A 20,950-nucleotide genomic window follows, 5' to 3' on the forward strand; every position below is an offset into this window, starting at 1 on the left:
TTTCCCTTAAATTACAATGAAAAAGGAATCCGAATATAAATTTGGAAGTTTCTAGCTCCTTCCTGTTGCGCTGATGATTTTTACGTAAAACGCCCAAATTTCGAAAACTGTTCAACTTACTAAACTGAAACTTATCACACTATTATTTTAGCATCACTCCTGACATGCTATTAACTTTTCAGATTATTTACTTTACTTTTAAGGTATTGCGCAACATTCGCGATGTCAGAGATAGTTACAGCGGACTAGGCTGGCACACAATGGAAAGCATATGAATTCTATATGGCGTGAGTAGGCCGCTTCCCTACAAGTTGAACTGTAGAATTCACTACCACAGTAGTAAAAGTAAACCCTTCAGTATACTGGTTTTCTATGAGTCCTGTCTACACTTCTGAATGTAGTTTTATATTTGGATGCAATAGTTGCTGGTGAACGTCAGGTAGGGAATTGAAAATCTCGACTCAGTAACAAACTATACTACAGCTCATGGACCACATATATAATTTATAATAATATTCAATATTTCAACATGTATAAACCAGTAAAAATATTAACTGTAGCTTGTCAGAATATGGGTACAATACTTTACTTGTCTACAGGAAATCATCCTTCAGTACATTACGGTAGCAAATTCTAGATCCTTGTAGCTCATTTTGCTGGGGGTCTTTACGTCAGCGTCGGCTGCTCTTTTGGATTGCTCTCCTCTTACAAACATTTTTTGTATTACTTGAGGGGTTATGAGTGTCAAAAGATAACTATACGTTTCCAAATCCATCCTCAAATAATTGCGCCAATCGTTGTTCAGGTGTGTCTCAAAAAATGGAAATGAGCGTATGGCATCATTTGGCCGAGAGGCCCCTATTCGGGTAAGTTCGGCTGCCAAGTGCAGGTCTTACAGGGTGTCCGAAAAGTCTTTCCCTGATTACATAAATTGATAACTCAGACTAGAAGTAAGATACAAATATGAAACTGGTGTCTAATTGTTTATAAACTATTAAAGTTTTTTTTTCACACATCAGTAAACGCCCACATGAGCACCCTTGGTAGCGCGTAGCACATCTAGGCAATATTCAGTTTCCGTCCACACATTAGCCAACATCACTGGAGGGATCGATTCAATGACTGTGGTTATCCGTTGCCGCAGGGTTTCAAGATCTGGTACACGTGTTCGGTAGACCTCGTCCTTGACATAACCCCATAAAAAGAAGTCTAATGGGGTTATGTCAGGAGAGCGTGGAGGCCAAACCGTTGGCCCATCACGACCAATCCATCGCCCAGAGAAGGTCATATCGAGATAGGCACGGATGTCCAAACCCCAATGAGGCGGTGCATCGTCTTGCTGAAACAAGAGAACGGGGTGATACTGAAGCAGCTGAGGAACAGCATACAGTTGCAACACGTCCAGATGCACTGCAGATGTGATGGTAGCCTCAGCGAAGAAGAATGGCCCGACAATTCGATCGTGCAATAGCGCGCACCAAACATTCACCTATGGACTGCCTCTGGTGCACTCCATGACCTCGCCAGGGGGTTATGAACCCCAAATGCGCACATTATGGGGATTCACTACTCCACTGACAAAAAAGGTCGCTTCGTCGGAAAATGCAATTCGTCTGAGATAACCATCGTTGTCCGCAATACGTGATAGCATTTCGACCGCAAAGTCATAATGACGTGTACTGTCATTGGGCAACAAGGCCTGAACGATTTGCACTTTGTATGCATGAAACAATAAACGTATGTGTAAAATGTCATGGAGAGAGCTTTTTGGCATCTGTAATTCACGTGAGGCCCTGCGCACCGATTTCTTCGGACTTCGCAGAAAAGACTGCCTTACAGCTTCCACCCTGTCTGCTGAGGTTCTTGGTCGACCAGACCTCGGAAGGTCAGCAACCGATCCTGTGTTCTTGAACTTCTCACACCAGGCTTTAATGCTCTTGACATCAGGTGGATTCCTTCCAAATGTTGTCTGGAAGTGTCTCTGCACTGTGGTTGGTGATCATGTCTCATGGTACCACAGGACACACTGTGCCTTCTGATTGGTTAACATGGCTTCTTGGGCACTGCACCTCATCCACTACTTACGCACTGAGAACCTAAACAGAAAAAAAACTTTGATAGTTGTAAACAATTCGACACAAGTTTCATATTTGTATCTTACTTCTAGCCTGAGTTATCAATTTATGTAATCAGGGAAAATCTTTTCGCACACCCTGTATTTCATTCGGCGCCACATTGGGCGACTTGCATGTCGGTATGGTCTACCTCACCAGCTGGCTGACTTGACAACAGGAGAGGAAGTGGGGGGGGGGGGGGCGGTTCTGGGTGGAGGCTGGTAATAGCACCTCATTGGAGCCGCTATTCCATGCAAAGCTGTTGTGGTTGTGGGTCGTCGGTCACTTAAGTTCTTTAGCTTATTGCGATCCTTTGTCTTGGGATTTTCTTAATTTTCCATTCCCCTATAAATGTGCCCTTACCTGCTTTCCCCTCCTGGAATCAAGCCTCAAAACTGTGCAAACTGGAAGGCTTCAGTGCATCAGACAGTTGCTAAATTTCACACAGATAAACTCTATTTTTAGATTGTTGTGAATTTACCAAACGTTTAAGCCCCTACTAGCCTGCTTGATGTCACTGTTTTTATATCTGTTGTATTCCCGGTAGCCACCACTGTGGCCTTGAAGTAGGGAATTTATTCTCATAAATTATTTTGGAAGAATTATAAAATATCTTCATCTGTTTCTATTAAAATTTGTTTCTTTTAATTTTTTAAGGCAATATTTCTGAGCTTTCTAGTGCTTGGTGACTATTGATTTTTATCTTGTTGTAAATTTTTTAAGAGAGAATTTTAAAGTATATTCGAAATCTTCTGACACTCTGTAATGATTGATGATGATCTTCTTGTAATTTGTTTTAAAAAGAAGGATAAATTTCAAAGCAAATTTTTAAGCCCTTCTGTTGCTCTGTGATTATCAATTGTTGTTTACTGTCTTTTTGCTCCATTCCATTTTAATGGTAAATTTTTAATGTTTTCTCGAAATAAATCTAGGTGGTGTCAACCACAAGTGATGTTGATCCTGGGGCTTGGCCCTTCGATGAATTCTTGCCACCACCAATGAAAGACGATTTCAATGGTAGCTGTAGAGTGTGGTTGGAGGAGGAGGAGGATATTAGTGTTTAACGTCCCGTCGACAACGAGGTCATTAGAGACGGAGCGCAAGCTCGGGTGAGGGAAGGATGGGGAAGGAAATCGGCCGTGCCCTTTCAAAGGAACCATCCCGGCATTTGCCTGAAGCGATTTAGGGAAATCACGGAAAACCTAAATCAGGATGGCCGGAGACGGGATTGAACCGTCGTCCTCCCGAATGCGAGTCCAGTATGCTAACCACTGCGCCACCTCGCTCGGTGTAGAGTGTGGTTGTTCCATTGTGTGAAAGTGGAGGGGAGAGTTTGTCTTCCCCATATTGACATCACTTGTGGTTTCATTACTGTGTTATATTGCTGGTTAATATTTTTGTCTAATATTTGTTGTGGCTTACAGGGGTGTATTACGGGTGATGGATCCCAGAAGCTGCCTTGGCATAGCCTATTTTAAGGAGGGACCAATTTGAATATGAGCTTAAGTTATGGCAGCAACCAATAGGTGGAGGTGTTGCTGAGTTAGCAGCAAGGTTGTGCGAATCTTTGGACAGCCCAGTTCATATTTCTTCTGACCTCGTTGGCAAGGTAGGTGCAGTGCTTTCTACTTGTTCTAGTGCTCTCAGTGAGCTTAGTTACAATGTGGCTGATTGTTTAGAGAGTCTTGCAGGTTCTCCACTCAGTTATATTGCGTTTAATATCCTTTGACTCGAGGTTCACTGCGCAGTGTACTTTTGTAAATACTTAGGGAATGGGGCACTCTAGCAAATCTGAGGATTTGGGTGGTACAGTTAAAGTTATCATCCCGTGTCCGTAATGAATTTGAACATGCCCATTATTGGCAGGAACAAGGGCCTACTGAGAATCTGCTCAAATACATAGTGTGCACTCATGGCAGTTGTCACTTTGCAGATGATTGTCACAGAACATGACAGTGTGGTCATCATTCTCTAGGGAATGAGACTGGAAAGTTGGTCACTGGTTGGTTGGTTGGTTTTGGGGAAGGAGACCAGACAGCGTGGTCATCGGTCTCATCGGATTAGGGAAGGATGGGGAAGGAAGTCGGCCGTGCCCTTTCAGAGGAACCATACCGGCATTTGCCTGGAGTGATTTAGGGAAATCACGGAAAACCTAAATCAGGATGGCCGGACGCGGGATTGAACCATCGTCCTCCCGAATGCGAGTCCAGTGTCGAACCACTGCGCCATCTCGCTCGGTTTGGTCACAAACTGCATTTGCCCAGGGCCTTCAGATTCAGAGATGAGCAGTGCAAACAGCAAAAGGGGTTAGAGTCCGAATTCCAAATGCAAGGCAGCAAACCCCATTGATCACCATTTAAACCTTGTGGTCGAAAAGCAGGTTTCTGGTATAGAAAAGGGGTTCAACTGGTGTATGACTGTCCAGTCGAGCGGGGCTCGAGACCTAATGGATGACGCCGTATGTACTGAACTGAGACCGGATGGTGCAAACCTCCGAGCCGATGCGCTCGTGTCGGCGGCATTAACGCTTGTTACTTGCTGTATGTTTGTGCTCAGCTTAACCAGGAACCGGTCTGTGGCCTCCTAGACTCATGCAGTTCCATTTCTTTGTTATATTACCATTGGTATTTGGAATACCGTGGGTTATGTTATGTAGAATGCCTCCTTTGCGACCACTCTTTAGAGATGTCAGGCAGTTAGTGGCCAAATGTTGTCTCTGATAGGTGAGGTGCGGGGGAAACTGTGCATTTGTGTTTTTTCATGGCCAGTTAAATTGGTTGTCATTAAGAATTTGCCCATTCCCTTACTCAGTTGTGACTTTATTCAGCAAAATCGGTTGGTGCTTGATTTTTGCCAGTAAGACCTTTTCCTTGAAGTTTCATAGTTTGGAAAAAATATCCTTTTGTTTTTGTTGTAACAGTGGCAAGGTCAAAGTACTTAACTCATGCCAATCTGAGCTCATCGTTAACCATCTTGAGGAAGGTGATGCTCACCAGCTGTTGAAGATCTTGGGAGACTATCCCGATTTGCTCACTAACCATTTAGGTGTAAAAGACAAAATTCAGTATAAAATTCAACTATTGGATAATGTGTCTATGTGACAAACTCTATATCGTTTGTACCCCCAAAATGAGTATGTTGCAGCAGAAAGTGAACCAAATATTGAAGGATGGGCTTATCGGGCCATCCATGTCACCTTATGTGTTGTCCATTTTTATCGTTCCCAAGGGACAAGGCAAGGATTTTAGGCCACTAGTCGATTATAGGGCCCTTAACTAAAAAGGTCGTCCTTGCATCTGTGCTGTTGCACGAGTTACAGTTTTCACGTGGTCCTCTGGAACCAGCTCTTTCACTGTGCTTTATCTTAAACAAGCCTATTATCAGATACCGCTTACTGAGGATTCCAGGCAAGTGACTGCATTTTGTACCAACCGGAACCTGTATGAGTTCAATTGGGTCCCTTTTGGATTATCTACCAGTGAACCAGTCTTGACTTATCTCTTGGACCATGTGTTGGACAATCTCAAGTTTAGCTGCATGTATAATTACCTCAACGAAGTTCTTATCTATAGTAGTTCTTTTGACCAGCATCTGTGTCATATTCAGGGGGTGTCATCACAGCTTCAGGCAGCTGGTTTAACGGTTAAACCACCCCCCTAGCTAGACATCAGATCTCCTTTCTGGGACATCTTGTTTCAGAGGACAGGATCAGTTTTGACTGAGGGTGCACTTCTGCCTTGTTATGGTTCCTGCCTCCAAGGAATAAAAGGGAATAGCTCAGTTTATTGGCCCAACTTACCGGCCCTCTTAATAGTTTTGCATAAAATTGGGGAGTCCTTCGTTTGGGGAGAGAGTCAGCAGTATGCCTTTGAGGCCATTAAAGCTGCCTTGAGTAACCCTCCAGTCTTGGCCATCACAGATGTAATTCATCCAGATTTTACGGTCCTTACATGAGCTTGATCCGTAATGACAGTACGATACAGTATGAGATCCTCAGAAAATAATAATTATGTTATATTAACAAAAGGCAGTTGCAGTACTCTTATGTACTGAAAACTAACAAAACAATATTTACCAATACGGACAGGGGCATCAATAAATAAGTTAAACTGAAACGCATTTTGGAGATGAACCGAGCAGGTGGTTAATGGCATTGGAAAACCCCACTTAACAGAGAATGGCCAGGTTCAAAAAGGGATAAGGCCAGAACAATACATTATTCCTTGTAACGTAAATATAGCCGGGACCGAGGGTAAGTGGCTGGATGGCTTTAACAGGGCTAGGCTGCGACCCGGCAAGACAAATAAAATTCACCTCTAATGAGTCAGCGATTGGCCAAAGCCATACTGGGCAACGCAGATGCGACACGGTGGGGAGATCCCCATTATATAAAAGCATTTTGAGAACTAAAATTTCTAGATATCTCTCTCATTTTGCGGCGGACTACACAAATGTGTGGAAAATAACGAGGGCGTTGAGAGCTTTGCTTTCTGCAAAGTGTGCATGATACACTTCACGTATTGTGGCGACAGATAGCAAACAGGTAGTTAATTATTCCTGCGGGAATTTTTGCGGGCAAAGAAATTGTGCATGTCACTCCAACCCTTAGCGAGTGTGCAACAGCCATTATTTCAACTAGGAAAAAATTAACGTTTTACGGAACACAGGAAAGTTGAGACTGAGTGAATTCAGTCAAGGCCAGAGTAGGGAATTAGCGTTTCAGATCCAGCACGGAGACAACGCTGTTGCAGATGCTGCTTGGTAAAGTACCATCACGCATTAGGCCACAGTAAATGTTGAGTCGAGATTTTGCTCACTCCAAACTGCATACGCTTTGACCATTGACTATCTAAAGCTAGGATACTAACCTACCCTCACATTGAGTACATGAGAGTTTTTTCATTGGTTTAAAAAGTCCACCAACTCAGTGCATTGACCAGCTACGACATCGTAGATGTAAATGAGCTAATGAAATTTTAATCATTCTTTCCTGTGATAAAAAAATTTTCATGTGTAGAGATAACAGTTTTAATAATCGTCTATTCAGTATGTCCAAGAGTGAAATATTTTGTTATTGAGTGTTGAAAGTAACTGAACATGATTGTTGTGTATCACTTGACCCCCTGAAAGCACAGATGATAAATTATATGTAGAATAGAAAAGAGAATAGCTGTTCTGTATCTCTAAAATAGAGCCCAAACTTTCACTTTCTTTCATTCATGCATTCTAGTTAAGTGACAGCAGCATTTCTAATTATTTTTATTATGATCCACACATGATATTAGCTGACTTATAGGGCCAGGTTCATATTTGTATAGAATATCTGTTTACCACCCTAGGCTTGAGAAGACAGTTCAGATCTTTTGTCCATTTGCGCGCCAATTGGTAAGCTAAGTTTGCATACATTAGTACACTTGCTGTGCAGATACAAAGTGCGGACAATCTCACACAGACTTTCAAAAGCCTTTTATTGTCCAGACAGATGTCTCCAATCCTTGTGGTGCCGCTGTTCTACTGCAGGAATGTTCTGGGAAGAGGTGCCCTGTACTTCTAGGAGCTTGACACTGGCTGAATTAAAATACTCTATTTACGAGTATGAGACTTTGGCTGTACTCTTTGCACTTGAAAAATATCAATTCCACCTGGAGTATAAGGAGTTTCATCTTGAAACTGACAAACAGACGTTATGCTGGGCCCTGGCCTGTCCCAGGAAAACTGGTAGAATTGCTAGGTGGGCGATGAACATATCCGCATTCCACTTTCAGGTGCGGCATATAACAGGGGCTGACAATCAGGTGGCTGATGCACTTAGGCAGACGTTTCAGGAGGACGGCGAGGAGATAACGAAGTGTGACAAAGCATTCAAGGAATCGGCTAATGCCGTTTTAACCGAAGTGCCAAAGTTCTTTGCTGATGTCGACATTAAGCAGGACCAGGACCCTGAGCTGGGAACTATCAGGAAGTGTCTGCTTGCTGGAGAGCAGGTGCCAAAGCATTTGTTGATAATGGGGATTTTGTGTTGTGAGGTTGAGAGACCACCTGAGCCAACGGTCTGCCCGTGTAAATTGGCCTTCCATTTTTCGCTGTTTTCATAACTCCTTGCTTGGGTGCCATTTGGGGTTTCACAAGACCCATCACTGAGGTGAAACAATACGTAACTTGACCGTTGTCGAGTAAGAATGTCTGACGATTAGTGGAGGACTGGCAGGCAATCATTACATCTTGGTTGTCGTGAATGGCTTTTCCCGGTTCAGTTGGCTTATTCCTAGTAGGGGAGTTACAGCCGCAATTACTATCAACCATCTTTCTAAGGTGTTTTCTATACATGGTCCATCCAGGGTCTTAGTGACAGTGCCATGGCCTTTGTTTAAAGAGAGTTCAAGTGCTTTTGTTTTCAGAATGCCATTAGACATATTACGGCAATGTCCTACTATCCCCAGGCCTCATTTGCCGAGAGAGTAGACAGGATCTGGCCTGGTGGAGAAACAATGTCAGCTAGTATTAGCTGTCCTTCAGCAATTGTTGGATGCTTTCAAATCTAGAGTGGAGAAAAGCCCATAGTAAAACACTATATGAACAATGAGGATCATCTACCAATTATCCAGTATTCATATATGGTATTGCCAGTTGAATGACAAACTATTCAGGAACAAGTGGAGAAGATGCTGAAAGATCATTGAACCTTCAGAAAGTCCTTGGTCCTCTTCCTTGGTCCTTGTGGAGGAGGGGGATGGCACTCCTGCATCAACTACCAACAACTGAGCAAAATCACTAAAAATAGGTCCACCCACTGCCAAGCATTGATGACAACCTAGACCGCTAAAAAGTAGCAAACAAATTGTCAGCTATGGACATTCAAAGAGGCTACTAGCAAATCAAGGTTGAGGAGGCTGATGGAGAAGACTGATTTTGTAACTCGTGACAGCCTCTGAGTTCAAAGTTATGCTCTTTGGTCTATGTAATGTTCCAGCCAACTTCGAATGTATGATGGACAACCTGCTTCAACACTATGATGGACGAGCTGTCTTTGCTATCTGGATGATAATGTCATTTTTTGAAGACATTTAAAGAACATCTAAGCTGCCTGATAGCCATGTTGAAGGGTGTTCTGACTGCAGGCCTCTGCCTGAATCTGAATTGTTTGTCACCCAAGAAATGAAAATTTTGGGATACCCAGTTAATAGCAAAGCCAATGGCCTTGCTGCAGTGATAACACCAATTCTCATCAGATCACCAAACTTAAGAACTATAGTTGCATGGCTAGCACTTGGATGGGTGACCGTCCACGTCTGCCAAGCACTGTTAGCAAGCAGGGTGCACTCAGCACTTCTGAGGCCAATTGAGTAGCCACAGGGTGGCGCATGAAATGTGTTACCATTTTGTTTCTGAATATAAACTTTATTGTCAATACAATCTGAAAGGAACATATACTACACTGAAGAGCCGTGCATGGAGATTTGTTCTAACTCAGCACATGCTCAATATGTCCACCATTTTGTTTCCTAACTTGCTTCAAACGAACACCGAAGTTAGTGATTACCCTATGGCACATGTCTTCCATAATTTCACTGCAAGCTTGAAGAATAAGTCTTCTGACCTCCATTAAATCACGTGGACGTTTCGGGAAAATTTTTTCCTTTAGGTACCCCCAAAGAAAAAAGTCACATGGATTGAGGTCTGGACTATTGGGAGGCCAATTTTGTCCGTCACTGAAGTGACCTGGAAACCTGAGTGAAATGATCCGCATGTCAAAATGCTCGTGTAAGAACTCCAACACAGTGTTTGCGGTACGTGGCCTTGCTCCATCTTGCATGAACCACTGCATGTTGAAGGGCAAGGCAGTAGCAAGAAGCTGTGGAATGAAGCTATTGCGAAGCAAGCTCAAATAAGGCTTGCTGTTCACAGTTTCGTCAAAGAAAAAGGGTCCAATAAGTCCGTGACTGGAAATTGCTGCCCACACTGTAATCCTCAGAGCATAATGTTGTCATTCATGAAGCACTTGTAGTTTTTCAGTGGCCCAAAAAGCGTACATTTTGTTTGTTAACCACACCGTCTAAATGAAAATGCGCCTCATCTGAAAACCAAATGTTATTGAGAGTTTCTTCCCTATTCTCCGCCCACTGAACAAACAGTGGTCTCTGTTGCTTGTGTTCTTCAGTGAGCTTCTGTGCACAGGTCATCTTGTATGGGTACATATGGAGGTCACTTCTAAGAATGCATTGAACGGAGCGTCTGGATATTCCCAGTTGCACTGCTGCCTTTCTACAAGATTTCCTGGGACTTCTCCGTACAGCAACTCGTACCGCTTCAATATTCTCTGGTGAACAAACAGGCTTAGGCCGAGGTCGCTTCGCTTCCAATACTGTTCCTTCCTGTACAAATTTATCGTACAACCTGTGGATGGTCTTCTTGCAAGGGACCCATCGTGTGTTAAACTGTTGTCGAAAATGCCTCTGAGTCACAACAAGGCTTTTCGTTTCATGAAAAAGTAACACAATTGCCAATCGTTGCCGAGTTGTCAGTCTTCCGTTGTCAGCCATTGCTGCTTACTAGTCTCCTAGCGGCAGTATCGTGAATTACACGTCATTTTGTAACTCATTTGTTTTTCCAAGCTCTGCTGGTACTGCTGCAGAGATTCCAACGGGATATCTAATGTGCGTAGTACATTGTGAAAGAAACAATTGGTAGCACATTTCGTGTGCCATCCTGTATTTGAGTGAGATGTAGTGGCTCCGGTCGTGAAAACTGACAATGGGTGGAAAAGCGGTGTGCTGACCACGTGCACCTCCATATTCACATCCAGTGACACCTATCGGCTGAGAATGACATGGCGGTCGGTTGGTACCGTTGGAGCTTTTGAGCTGTTTGGTTGGAGTTTTAAGTTAATAACAATGGAGTTTGTCCTGCTCCACAGAGCATAAGAGCAGTAACAGATTTTCTCATTCTTAGCACATTTGTGATGTGAAATATGTTGTCAGAATGTGCTCACACTATCGGCAAGTCACTGCAAGAGACACCAAATTCTCCTTGTCCTTAAGAAGGCATTGTATGATGAGAATTGCACGACAACTGTGCGCTGACACTAGCAGTTATGGTATAGGTGCTGTTCTAATGCAGATTCAGGAATTTGCTCAAAAGGTGATATATAAGGTGCACATGTTGGTGGGCACAGTCTGATATTTGGTGATAAACAAGAATTTTTGAAGCCAAGGTTGCATGTTAAAATATTTCTATTAGCTCAATGCCTGTTTTCAACAGAGTCTGGCTGTCATCTTCAGATCTACAGTACACCAGGAGAAAAACATTACTATGACATTCTGCAAAACTGTAAAACCTGTACACAAACCAGATCACAATATTTATTACATACCTTCTGGAAATAATATTACTGTGCATGAATTCCACAAGCATAATGAGAGCACACTCCATTTACAAAACAAAGGCTCCACATTTTCTAGTCAAATACACAAAACAAAGTAAATAAAAAGTCGATTGTACCAACAGTGTGCTCCGGTGTAGAGGCGAATTTGTCCATGGAGCCATTATAGCTACGGCCCATCGGAAGAGATTGAGCGGGCATGCAGCAGAAACATTGAAGGGCGGCTATATGCTTGGTCATCAATTATTAACTATTCGTTCAAATACAACATTGTAATCACTAGAAATATCGACATAGGAATGGTTATTACGTAATGAAAAAATTACCTATTGGCCTAAGCGAAAACAACCATAAGCATTTGCATAATATCCCAGCATAGAGCAAAGACTGTCGGTTAACCTGAATCACTGACAGAATTATATCATACACTTCTACATTTATAGCTTATTTATACATGTAGATGACTTATCTTGTTGAAGGTAACAATACATATAGATATAGTTGCTACACTTACAGGAGCATCTACAGAACTATACTGACGACATTGTTGTGTAGATGTTCTGAGTGTAATGTCAGCAACAGTTGGCTAAGAAGGTACTTGCAGGTCAGACTACCTTACGATTACAGCTTCAACGTTCATAATTCTTGGAAAAATAAAATTGACAGTAACATTACAAAAAAATGTGCCAAGAGGATACTACAGATATGAGGGTGCTCTTGTTGTGACATATGGCCTAACAAACATTATAAGAACATGCTTAACAAATAGTATAGAGGATAGGCTGGACATTTTCATACATCAGTTTCATAAGCACTGTACTTGCTAACATACTGGAATAGTAAGGAACCATAATGCTACAAATGCATTACAGAAAACTAACAATTGGGTACTAGTGAATAGTGTTTTATTCGTCTCATAACATACAATTTCTAATCATATGATTAGTGTACAGGAGACACGTCAAAAAAATGGATAACATTACTTAGGCCTAATTGGTACAAACAATTTTAACATTAATGTAAACTTTTATTTTTCTTTCATCCCTTTTGTGAAGGACAGCTACATTTACACACAAGACTATATGTACATTTATCCTGCTCATATGTTCAGTTCATCCTTCATGAAGTCCTCAACAGTGTAGTAGCAGCATTTGACAAGTATATCATATAGCTTTGTTTTCAGTGTCTCTAGGTTCATACTCGGAACATTCTTTCCTTTTAGCTTGTTATGAATTTTCGTTGCCATATACTGAGGAGACTGCGCATATAGATTTAAGTGATGAGTGGGAAGCGTAAAATTGTCTTTGTTTCTCGTGTTATACACGTGATTGAAACAATTTTTCTTGAATAACTCTAACTTGCTATGTAGAAAGATGATAATATCATAGATGTATACGGAGGGAACTGTTAATAGCTGTTGTTTTTCAAATTGTGGGCGGCATGATGTCCTTGGATGGGCAGTACACATGTTCCTTATTATTCTTTTCTGTAACTTTAGTATGCGCAATATATTGCTTGAATTTCCCCAAAGAATAATACCATACCTTACAACTGATTGAAAGTAGCTGTGGTATGCAATTTTCCTTGTATTCATGTCTGTTGCACCAGCTAATATTTGCATAGCAAATGCAAAGCTACATAATTTGTTTAACAGGTAGTCAACATGTTTATTCCAATTTAAATTTTTATCTAGGTTTACCCCTAAAAACTTCACAGAATCTACTTCTTCTATATCCTGATTTTTATGAGATATTTTAATTTCTTGGGGCTTTGACTGTTTTGTTCTGAACTGGACCATGTGGGTTTTGGGGATGTTCAATCTTAATCCATTCAGTTGGAACCATGTTTCTAGTTTGTTCATTGTGTTTATTATGTAGAGAGGGATGTTTTCTGGCTCCTGGTTTTCAATTAATACAGATGTGTCATCTGCAAATAAAATCGATGGAGCATTTATATTTTTCGGGAAATCATTAACATAGAACAAGAACAAAATAGGTCCTAGAATCGAGCCTTGAGGGACACCTTGGGCTACTGTTTTCCATTTTGAATAGTAATTTGCTGCATTTGATGAGACAATCACTCTTTGTTTCCTATTTGTTAAGTATGAAGTAAGCCAATTTAGAACATCGCCCTTGATCCCATACTTGTCAAGCTTATAGATGAGCAGTGCATGATTTACAGAGTCAAAGGCTTTTGTGAGATCACAAAAGATTCCTGCAACTTTATTATGGTTGTCTAATGATGTGCTGATCTTGTCGATAAGCTTGTTAATTGCATCAATAGTACTGCCATGCTGGAAACCAAATTGGTTTTCCGTAACAGTATCATACTTCTCCATAAAATTTCGAATCTGATTAGCAGCAGCATTTTCAAAGATTTTTGATAGGACTGGAAGGAGGGAGATGGGACGATAATTCCCCATATCCTCTCTTGACCCTTTTTTGAGCAACGGTTTTACTTCTGCATACTTCAGCACCTCTGGGAAGCTTCCTTGTTCAAAGGATTGGTTTATTATTTTAGATAGTGGGTATCCTATTATTCTACACACAAATTTAAGGACTTTTGCTGGTATTCCATCCCAACCTGCAGAATTTTTGTTTTTTAGTTTTAATATAATTTTTTCTACATCTATTGTTGAAACTGTTTTGAATTTTGTGAGGCATTCAGAATTATGATTTAGTCCAAAGGGGCATACATTGTTCTCATAATCTGCAACATTAACCTCTGGTTTCACTACATTAATGAAGAACTCATTGAAGCATTCTGAAATTTGAGCTGGATTTACAATGATCTCATCTTCAAGCTTAATTGTACTAATTCCATGTCTAGAGGCTTTGATACCTAATTCGTGTTTTACAACTGACCATACTGCCTTTGATTTATTCTCATGTTTTAAGATTAATTTATTATTTGTCATTTGCTTTGCTGCTTTGACAACTTTCTTAAATGTACTTTTGTATCGTTTAACATATTCAATTTTTTTGTTATGTCTTAGTTCCTTATGTAGCTGCCTTTTCTTAGCACTGGAGATTTTTATACCTTTAGTGATCCATTTTAATTTTGTCATTTTATTAAAATAAGTTTTTTGTAGAAACATTTCATTGAAAACACTTGGAAAATCCCTTAGAAATGCTTCAAAATTTGCCGTGCATGAAATATTTTTATCAAAGTGCCATTCTGTCTCCTTGATCTTATCATGGAATAGAGTCAAAGTTTCTTGGTTGAAGATCCTTTTTACATAAGCTTTTTTTACATGGGACTTCTCTACCTGCTCTGGGTAGCTCAATAAATAATGCTGAATGATCAGAAATTCCTAGATCTAGACAGAATTTACATCCATCTTCAAATATGTAATTCGTTAAAATATTGTCAATGCATGTAGCTGACAGCATTTTCTCTTGTAGATTCAGAAAAATTTAATTTGAAGCCATATTTTTTCCATTAAGTCTGTAAATTTTGATACCTCACGTTTCATTCAACACACTGATGTTGAAATCAGCAGCAACCACAATTTTTTTCCTCTTTTCTTTACTGAGGTATTCTAACAAACTCTGAAATTTACGCAGGAAATGCTCAGTTGTCACCTTCCCTGGGATTCTATAAATTGATATTATAACAACATTTAAATCCTTTAACTCAACACAGCAACTTTCAAAAATACACTCTTCATTAAAACAATTGAAGTCACATCTTACTGAATGAAGTGCTCCAATATGTTAGCAAGTAAAATGCACTTATTTCTTTATTGCTGCTGCAATTTAAATACAGTAAATCAACAGGCTCTTCTCATGTAGTATAACCATGTTAATATTACCTAGGTCCTGTATTAATACAGAGGGCATACTCCAATACTTGATTTTCTTATTAAATACATCTGGATGTTGGTTCCTCTGATAATCCAAAGCTGCTGCCCCACACCTGATAGTCTTAAATAGTTTTGGTTTTACAAAGCTTATGAAACTGATTTATGAAGATTTCCTGCTTGCCTTTATACTGCTTGCTGTATTTGATAGGCCATGTGTCACAATAAGAGCCCTCTCATATCTGTAGTATCCCATCCATAGGTGCTTCGTACTACCAGCTCATAGTTTTGGAGGATATTGTGTGTTCTTTTATTTTTATTGTAAATTTTATTTTTCCAAGAATATTTGAATGTTGGGGCTGTAATCCTAAGGTAGTCTGACCTGCACGTATCTCTCTACCCAACTGTTGCCGATACTGCATGCAGAATGTCTACATGACAATGCCGTCAGTATAGTTTTGTGGATGATCCTGTAAGTGTTGCAATTAAGTCTGTATGTATTGTTACCTTCAACGAGACAATTACCTGCATTTATTAATAAGCCATAAATGTAGCAGTGTACAACATAATTGCATCAGTCACTCAGGAGAACCGACAGTCTTTTGCTCTATGTTGGGATATTACGTAAATGCTTATCACTGTTTTCACTTAGACCAACAGGTAATTTTTCCATTATATAATAAACATTCCTATGTCAGTGTTTCTAGCCAATACAATGTTGTACTTCAAAGACTAGTTAATAATCAGTGTAGTGGTTCAATAATGCCATCTGCTGACAAAGCACATAACCACCCATCAACGCTTCTGCTGCTTGTCTGCTGTCTTTCCTTTTTATTTATTTATTTACATTGTCTTTGCGTGGAGCCATCGTAATGATTGCTTTTGCAAATGTCAGACTTAATACTATGGTTATATTTATACTTATAAAATACACTATATTCTGTAGCTGTTGCTTCTTATGTCTATTTTTTACATTTATCACATTACAGCTGATATGCTAATGCCTCATGTTACAATCACTATCTTAAAATTCATTGAAAGAATATAAACATTTTTCTATTAGAAAAGATTTTAATTTTGTTTTAAAAACATTTCCCATGTACGTTCTTAGAGAGTTTGATAGCTTGTTATACCAAATCAAACCATATACGGACTTCTATAAGTAATTTTTAACGTTGTTCTGTTACGGAAATAGTTACACTTAGTTCTAGTGTTGTGATCGTGTACATCACTGCCCTTGATAGCTTCTGTTGGTTGACTTATAAAAAATACAACTATTTTGAAGATGTACAGAGAATATATTGTCAGAAATTCGTGCTGCACAAACACTTCACGACATGAATCTCTATGTCCCATCCCATGTATAAGTCTTATTGCTCTTTTCTGTAGTAGTAGTATTCTTTTTAAATGTACATCAGCTGCGCAGCCCCATAGTTCAATTCCGTAATTGAGAAAGGGGTCAAGTGTTCCATAATATACTAATTTCAGTGCTTGGCTAGGAACTATCTTTGCGAGCTGGCTGAGGAGATATATGGCACTACTGACTTTTCCGCATACGAAATTAATGTGGTATGTCCACTGCAAATTTTCATCGACATATACACCCAGGAATTTACAGTTACCATTTTCTGCTGCTGAGATATTACACACACTATTTATATTGTTGTGATGAGAACTGCCTGTTTTTAAATGTCAGTAGTTGAGATTTGGTGACATTCACCTTGAGCCCCTGATCATTGAAGTATTTTGTTACTTCTGTTACACCACTAGTAGCAAGAGATTCATGAGCTGTGGCTACAATGGCTTCACTGATGAACTCGCCTCCACTCCGAGGCACACTGTTGCTGTTATGTACTTCTTGTTTATTCTGTTTTATATATTTGAAAAGAAAAGTGCACCTTTGTTTTTTAAATGCAGTGTGCTCTCATTATGCTTGTGAGATTCATGCATAGTAACATTTCCTGAAGGTACATAAAAAATACTGTGATCTGGTTGATGTTTTTCCATTTGTCTACAGTTTCCACAGTTTTGCAAATTGTCATAGTAATTCCTATTTATTATTAACCCTCGACTGGGCTCGCATATGTATAAAGTGTGCCAACCTCGAATAACATTGTCTTGTACTGTTCCATTATTGTTTGATAATTGTGCATCTACACCTACATGGATACTCTACAAATCACATGTAAGTGCCTGGCGGAGGGTTCATTGAATCACCTTCACAATTATCTATTATTCCAATCTCATATAGTGCATGGAAAGAACGAACATCTATATCTTTTCATACGAGTTCTGATTTCCCTTATTTTATCGTGGTGATCGTTTCTCCCTATGTAGGTCGGTGTCAACAAAATATTTTCGCAGTCGGAGCAGAAAGTTGGTGACTGGAATTTCGTGAAAAGATTCCTTCACAACGAGAAACACTTTTCATTTAATGATGTCCACCCCAAATCCTGTATCATTTCAGTGACACACACTCCCATATTTCGAGAATACAAAACATGCTGCCCTTCGTTGAACTTTTTCGATGCACTCCATCAGTCCTATCTGGTAAGGCTCCCACACCGCGCAGCAGTATGCTAAAAGAGCACGGAATAGTGTAGTGTGGGCAGTCTCCTTAGTAGATCTGTTACATTTTCTAAGTGTTTATGAACACATGGACCAACTGAACTATATCAAGGATGGGTTGAAAAACTACACAGAGCAATGCAGCAACGAGTCACCTATTCTATCCCATGAACAGTGCAATTAATTTTGCATCAGATTTACAGTGACAACTTTCTCCGATGATGATGATGATGATGATGATGATGAATGCTTACATATTGCTTTTTCAATGCCTTAATTTTAACTGTGATGTACATTATCACTGAAACTCTGTATTGAATAAAGTACAACAGTCTGAAAGTAACACATGCAGGCCTCTACTGAAAAATCTAGCCGATTTTATCACACTTCATGCAACTCTTAGGTCTTTAATAGAGCAGCAACAACATGTCACTGAAAAATCTATACTCTGTGGTTTGAAATTGTGTGTAAAACATTGTTATTTAGTGAATAGGCACAGTTATAAAGCAAAACACCATTTTTGAGAGAGAAAAAGAAAATAATAAATTGATTTTCTCAGAACTTAAATTTTGTTTACATAATTAATTAAAAACAAAGTATGCAGCAAGTATTATGGACAGTATTGTAGTGTGGGATCTTTTATGATATAATGTTCAAATTCTTGTTCCAATAATCTGACATAATTATTTGTGGTTCAAATGTAAAAAGAGGTGGATTGAAATCTCTGCTTTCTGCAAGAAATATGGCTGTCATAAACTGAAAAGGTTACACAGTTTCCTGTTATTTTGTCATATGGTTTGCAGTTTTCTAATAAAATTTTGTGAGAAGCCAATTTCCCTCATGACTTCAAGGTTCAGTGCACAAATGCCCCATATGACAGCTGTTTGTCAGGTAAATCAACATCCAACATGTTTCGCTGTAGTCCACCACATGAATTCACTCCTATGAAATGTGTGATCATTTATCATATGAGGTTATCTCACTTAGGAGTTTTTGTCATTCCCATAGTAATAATATAGCAGTTTCCAATTCTCAAGTGTTGGACAGAGGTGTGTAAAATCTTTCTGTAAGAAGAGCTTAACACTTTCTAGATAATGCCTTGAGAAATGTGTTCATTGGTGTCAATAATATATACAGCTTTACACCATATTTGTTTTGTTTTATGGCATGCAACCCTTGAAATAAAGTCACAAATTTACTCACACTTTAATTCTTTGTAATATTCTGAGACCATAACAGAAAGTAGCACATACAGTTTTCATACAGTAGGTCATTGCCAGTTTCTCCTTTTTCATGTCCAATTTTTTTATGGATGTTTCTGAGAATAGACACAAACCTGTAATGGTTCATGACATTTGGACAGACACCAGTTGCTCTCATATACACAGTATCAACCTGTCATATATGGACCATAATTTGTATTCCACTAGAACACGTGTAGATGAATGGAACTTAATGCTTTGTAACATTCTTACACTCAGTTTGGCATACAGATTTGTTTGCTCCTTGACATGTTTAATCACAGGACACACAATATAGTACAGAAAAATGTACAGATGAGCTGTTCTAACCTAAGTCAATGAAAATGCTCTCGCCGCACTGTCTTACAGAGACATCAATATCTGATACATGGTCAACTGTTATTCAGGCTTTTTTAAAATTAATTCAGTCTAAAGTTCCTGACTTTGGTTTTCTACACTTGTGAAGTGTAAAACTTATGGAAATAACGCCACTGTTTGCCTCAGAATCATCTTGAAGTCCACACTCCTCTTTTGATTTTATGACATTAATAAAAATGATATTTATAAATAACATAACTTCAGAATTATGTACTCTAAGCTCTTTCAAAAATAGGAAAAATTACTTTCCTCAAAATCATGAGAGCAGTTTCATTCCTAATCAAAGCATCCATCACTACACTACTGATCCTGTACATTACAAACAAGCCACTCCACAAAAAGAATAAAAAATGTAGCTACATTTCCAGTATGTCCACAAGTGTTTAAATACGGTGTCCACCATATAGCCCAGACAAATGAGAACCGTAACACTAACAAGAAACTCATAAAATTAAAGGCAAACGTACTTTTAGACAGGTCAACATACCTGTTATTTTACAGCATCAGCCCCAAAGTGTTTAATCAGAATGGACAAATGGGGATTAAACTTCACTTTTTCCAAATAAAAGGCCAGTGTCTACCACTTAATCACTTTGCAAGAGTATTTTAAAATTTATACTAAACAAACAGTCCCACATTTGCTCTTATATCCCCAAATGTAATTTTGCAGGAAATATGTTTTGACATATATATATAAAGCTTATACTTATTTGTTGAGTGTAATCCAATACTGAACTACATCTAAAGCATCAATACTCCCATTTAAAAATGGAATAGTTAAAAGTGGCACCTTCAATTAATAGTTAACATCACAGTCTTTTATTGTCTGAAAATATACTCTGTGGTGTGAAGAAGAAATTAAGTTTTTAACACAAAATATTTACACAACTCAAAAATAAAAGCTGTAAATGTAATACAAATAAAAAGCACACCGGCATAATCTCTAAATAAGACACACATTTATGTTTTTGTTATAATGGTAACAATGAATTTCAATATTTTAAGTAACAACTGAGTTTATAAGTTTTTTGCTAAACATAAAATTACACAATATGGAATGCAATTCTAAGAGTTATTTCATTTGGCGTCTCCTGTTGTAAATTTTCCAGTCTCAGATGTTATCTAGCCCCAAAGCCAAGCTTATCTGCTGGAGGTAATGACTCTTGAGTGGCAGAAAGTACATTCTGTCAGCATCAACAGCATCACACTGTGAATAAATACAAACAGATTTCAAATATATTACAAATGCACACCATTGATAACCATCTTCATAAATAATGTGCAGTGAATCTCAAACAAAAGATTATATGGAGGGATAAATATAGGGTAAGGGTTTGTGTAACATCCTGTCAACAAAAATGTGATGTCTGGTTTAATTATTATTTAAGAAACAGAATGCAGAAATGTTTTCAAATATAGATTAAAGAGTTTTCTCCTTAGAGAAAATTGTATACCATAGAGGAATTCT

At 39.1% G+C, this 20,950-nt stretch overlaps 1 protein-coding gene and 1 long non-coding RNA gene across 2 annotated transcripts in view; one reads left to right on the forward strand and one right to left on the reverse strand.

The window, feature by feature from the left end:
• Positions 1 to 282: 282 nt before the first annotated feature.
• Positions 283 to 20,950, forward strand: part of LOC126469672 (uncharacterized) — a 47,956-nt gene continuing 27,288 nt past the window's right edge. The window contains exons 1-2 of the long non-coding RNA XR_007586044.1: positions 283 to 439; positions 3,539 to 3,723. This is a non-coding gene — a long non-coding RNA (uncharacterized LOC126469672). The remainder of the gene's footprint in view (positions 440 to 3,538; positions 3,724 to 20,950) is intronic.
• LOC126469670 (ER degradation-enhancing alpha-mannosidase-like protein 1) overlaps positions 20,279 to 20,950 on the reverse strand; it is a 201,057-nt gene continuing 200,385 nt past the window's right edge. The window contains exon 10 of the mRNA XM_050096819.1: positions 20,279 to 20,689. Coding sequence (XP_049952776.1) covers positions 20,594 to 20,689 — 96 coding nt within the window. The 3' untranslated portion in view covers positions 20,279 to 20,593. The remainder of the gene's footprint in view (positions 20,690 to 20,950) is intronic.

The sequence above is a fragment of the Schistocerca serialis genome, chromosome 3, assembly GCF_023864345.2.
Source record: "Schistocerca serialis cubense isolate TAMUIC-IGC-003099 chromosome 3, iqSchSeri2.2, whole genome shotgun sequence".
NCBI lineage: Eukaryota > Metazoa > Arthropoda > Insecta > Orthoptera > Acrididae > Schistocerca > Schistocerca serialis.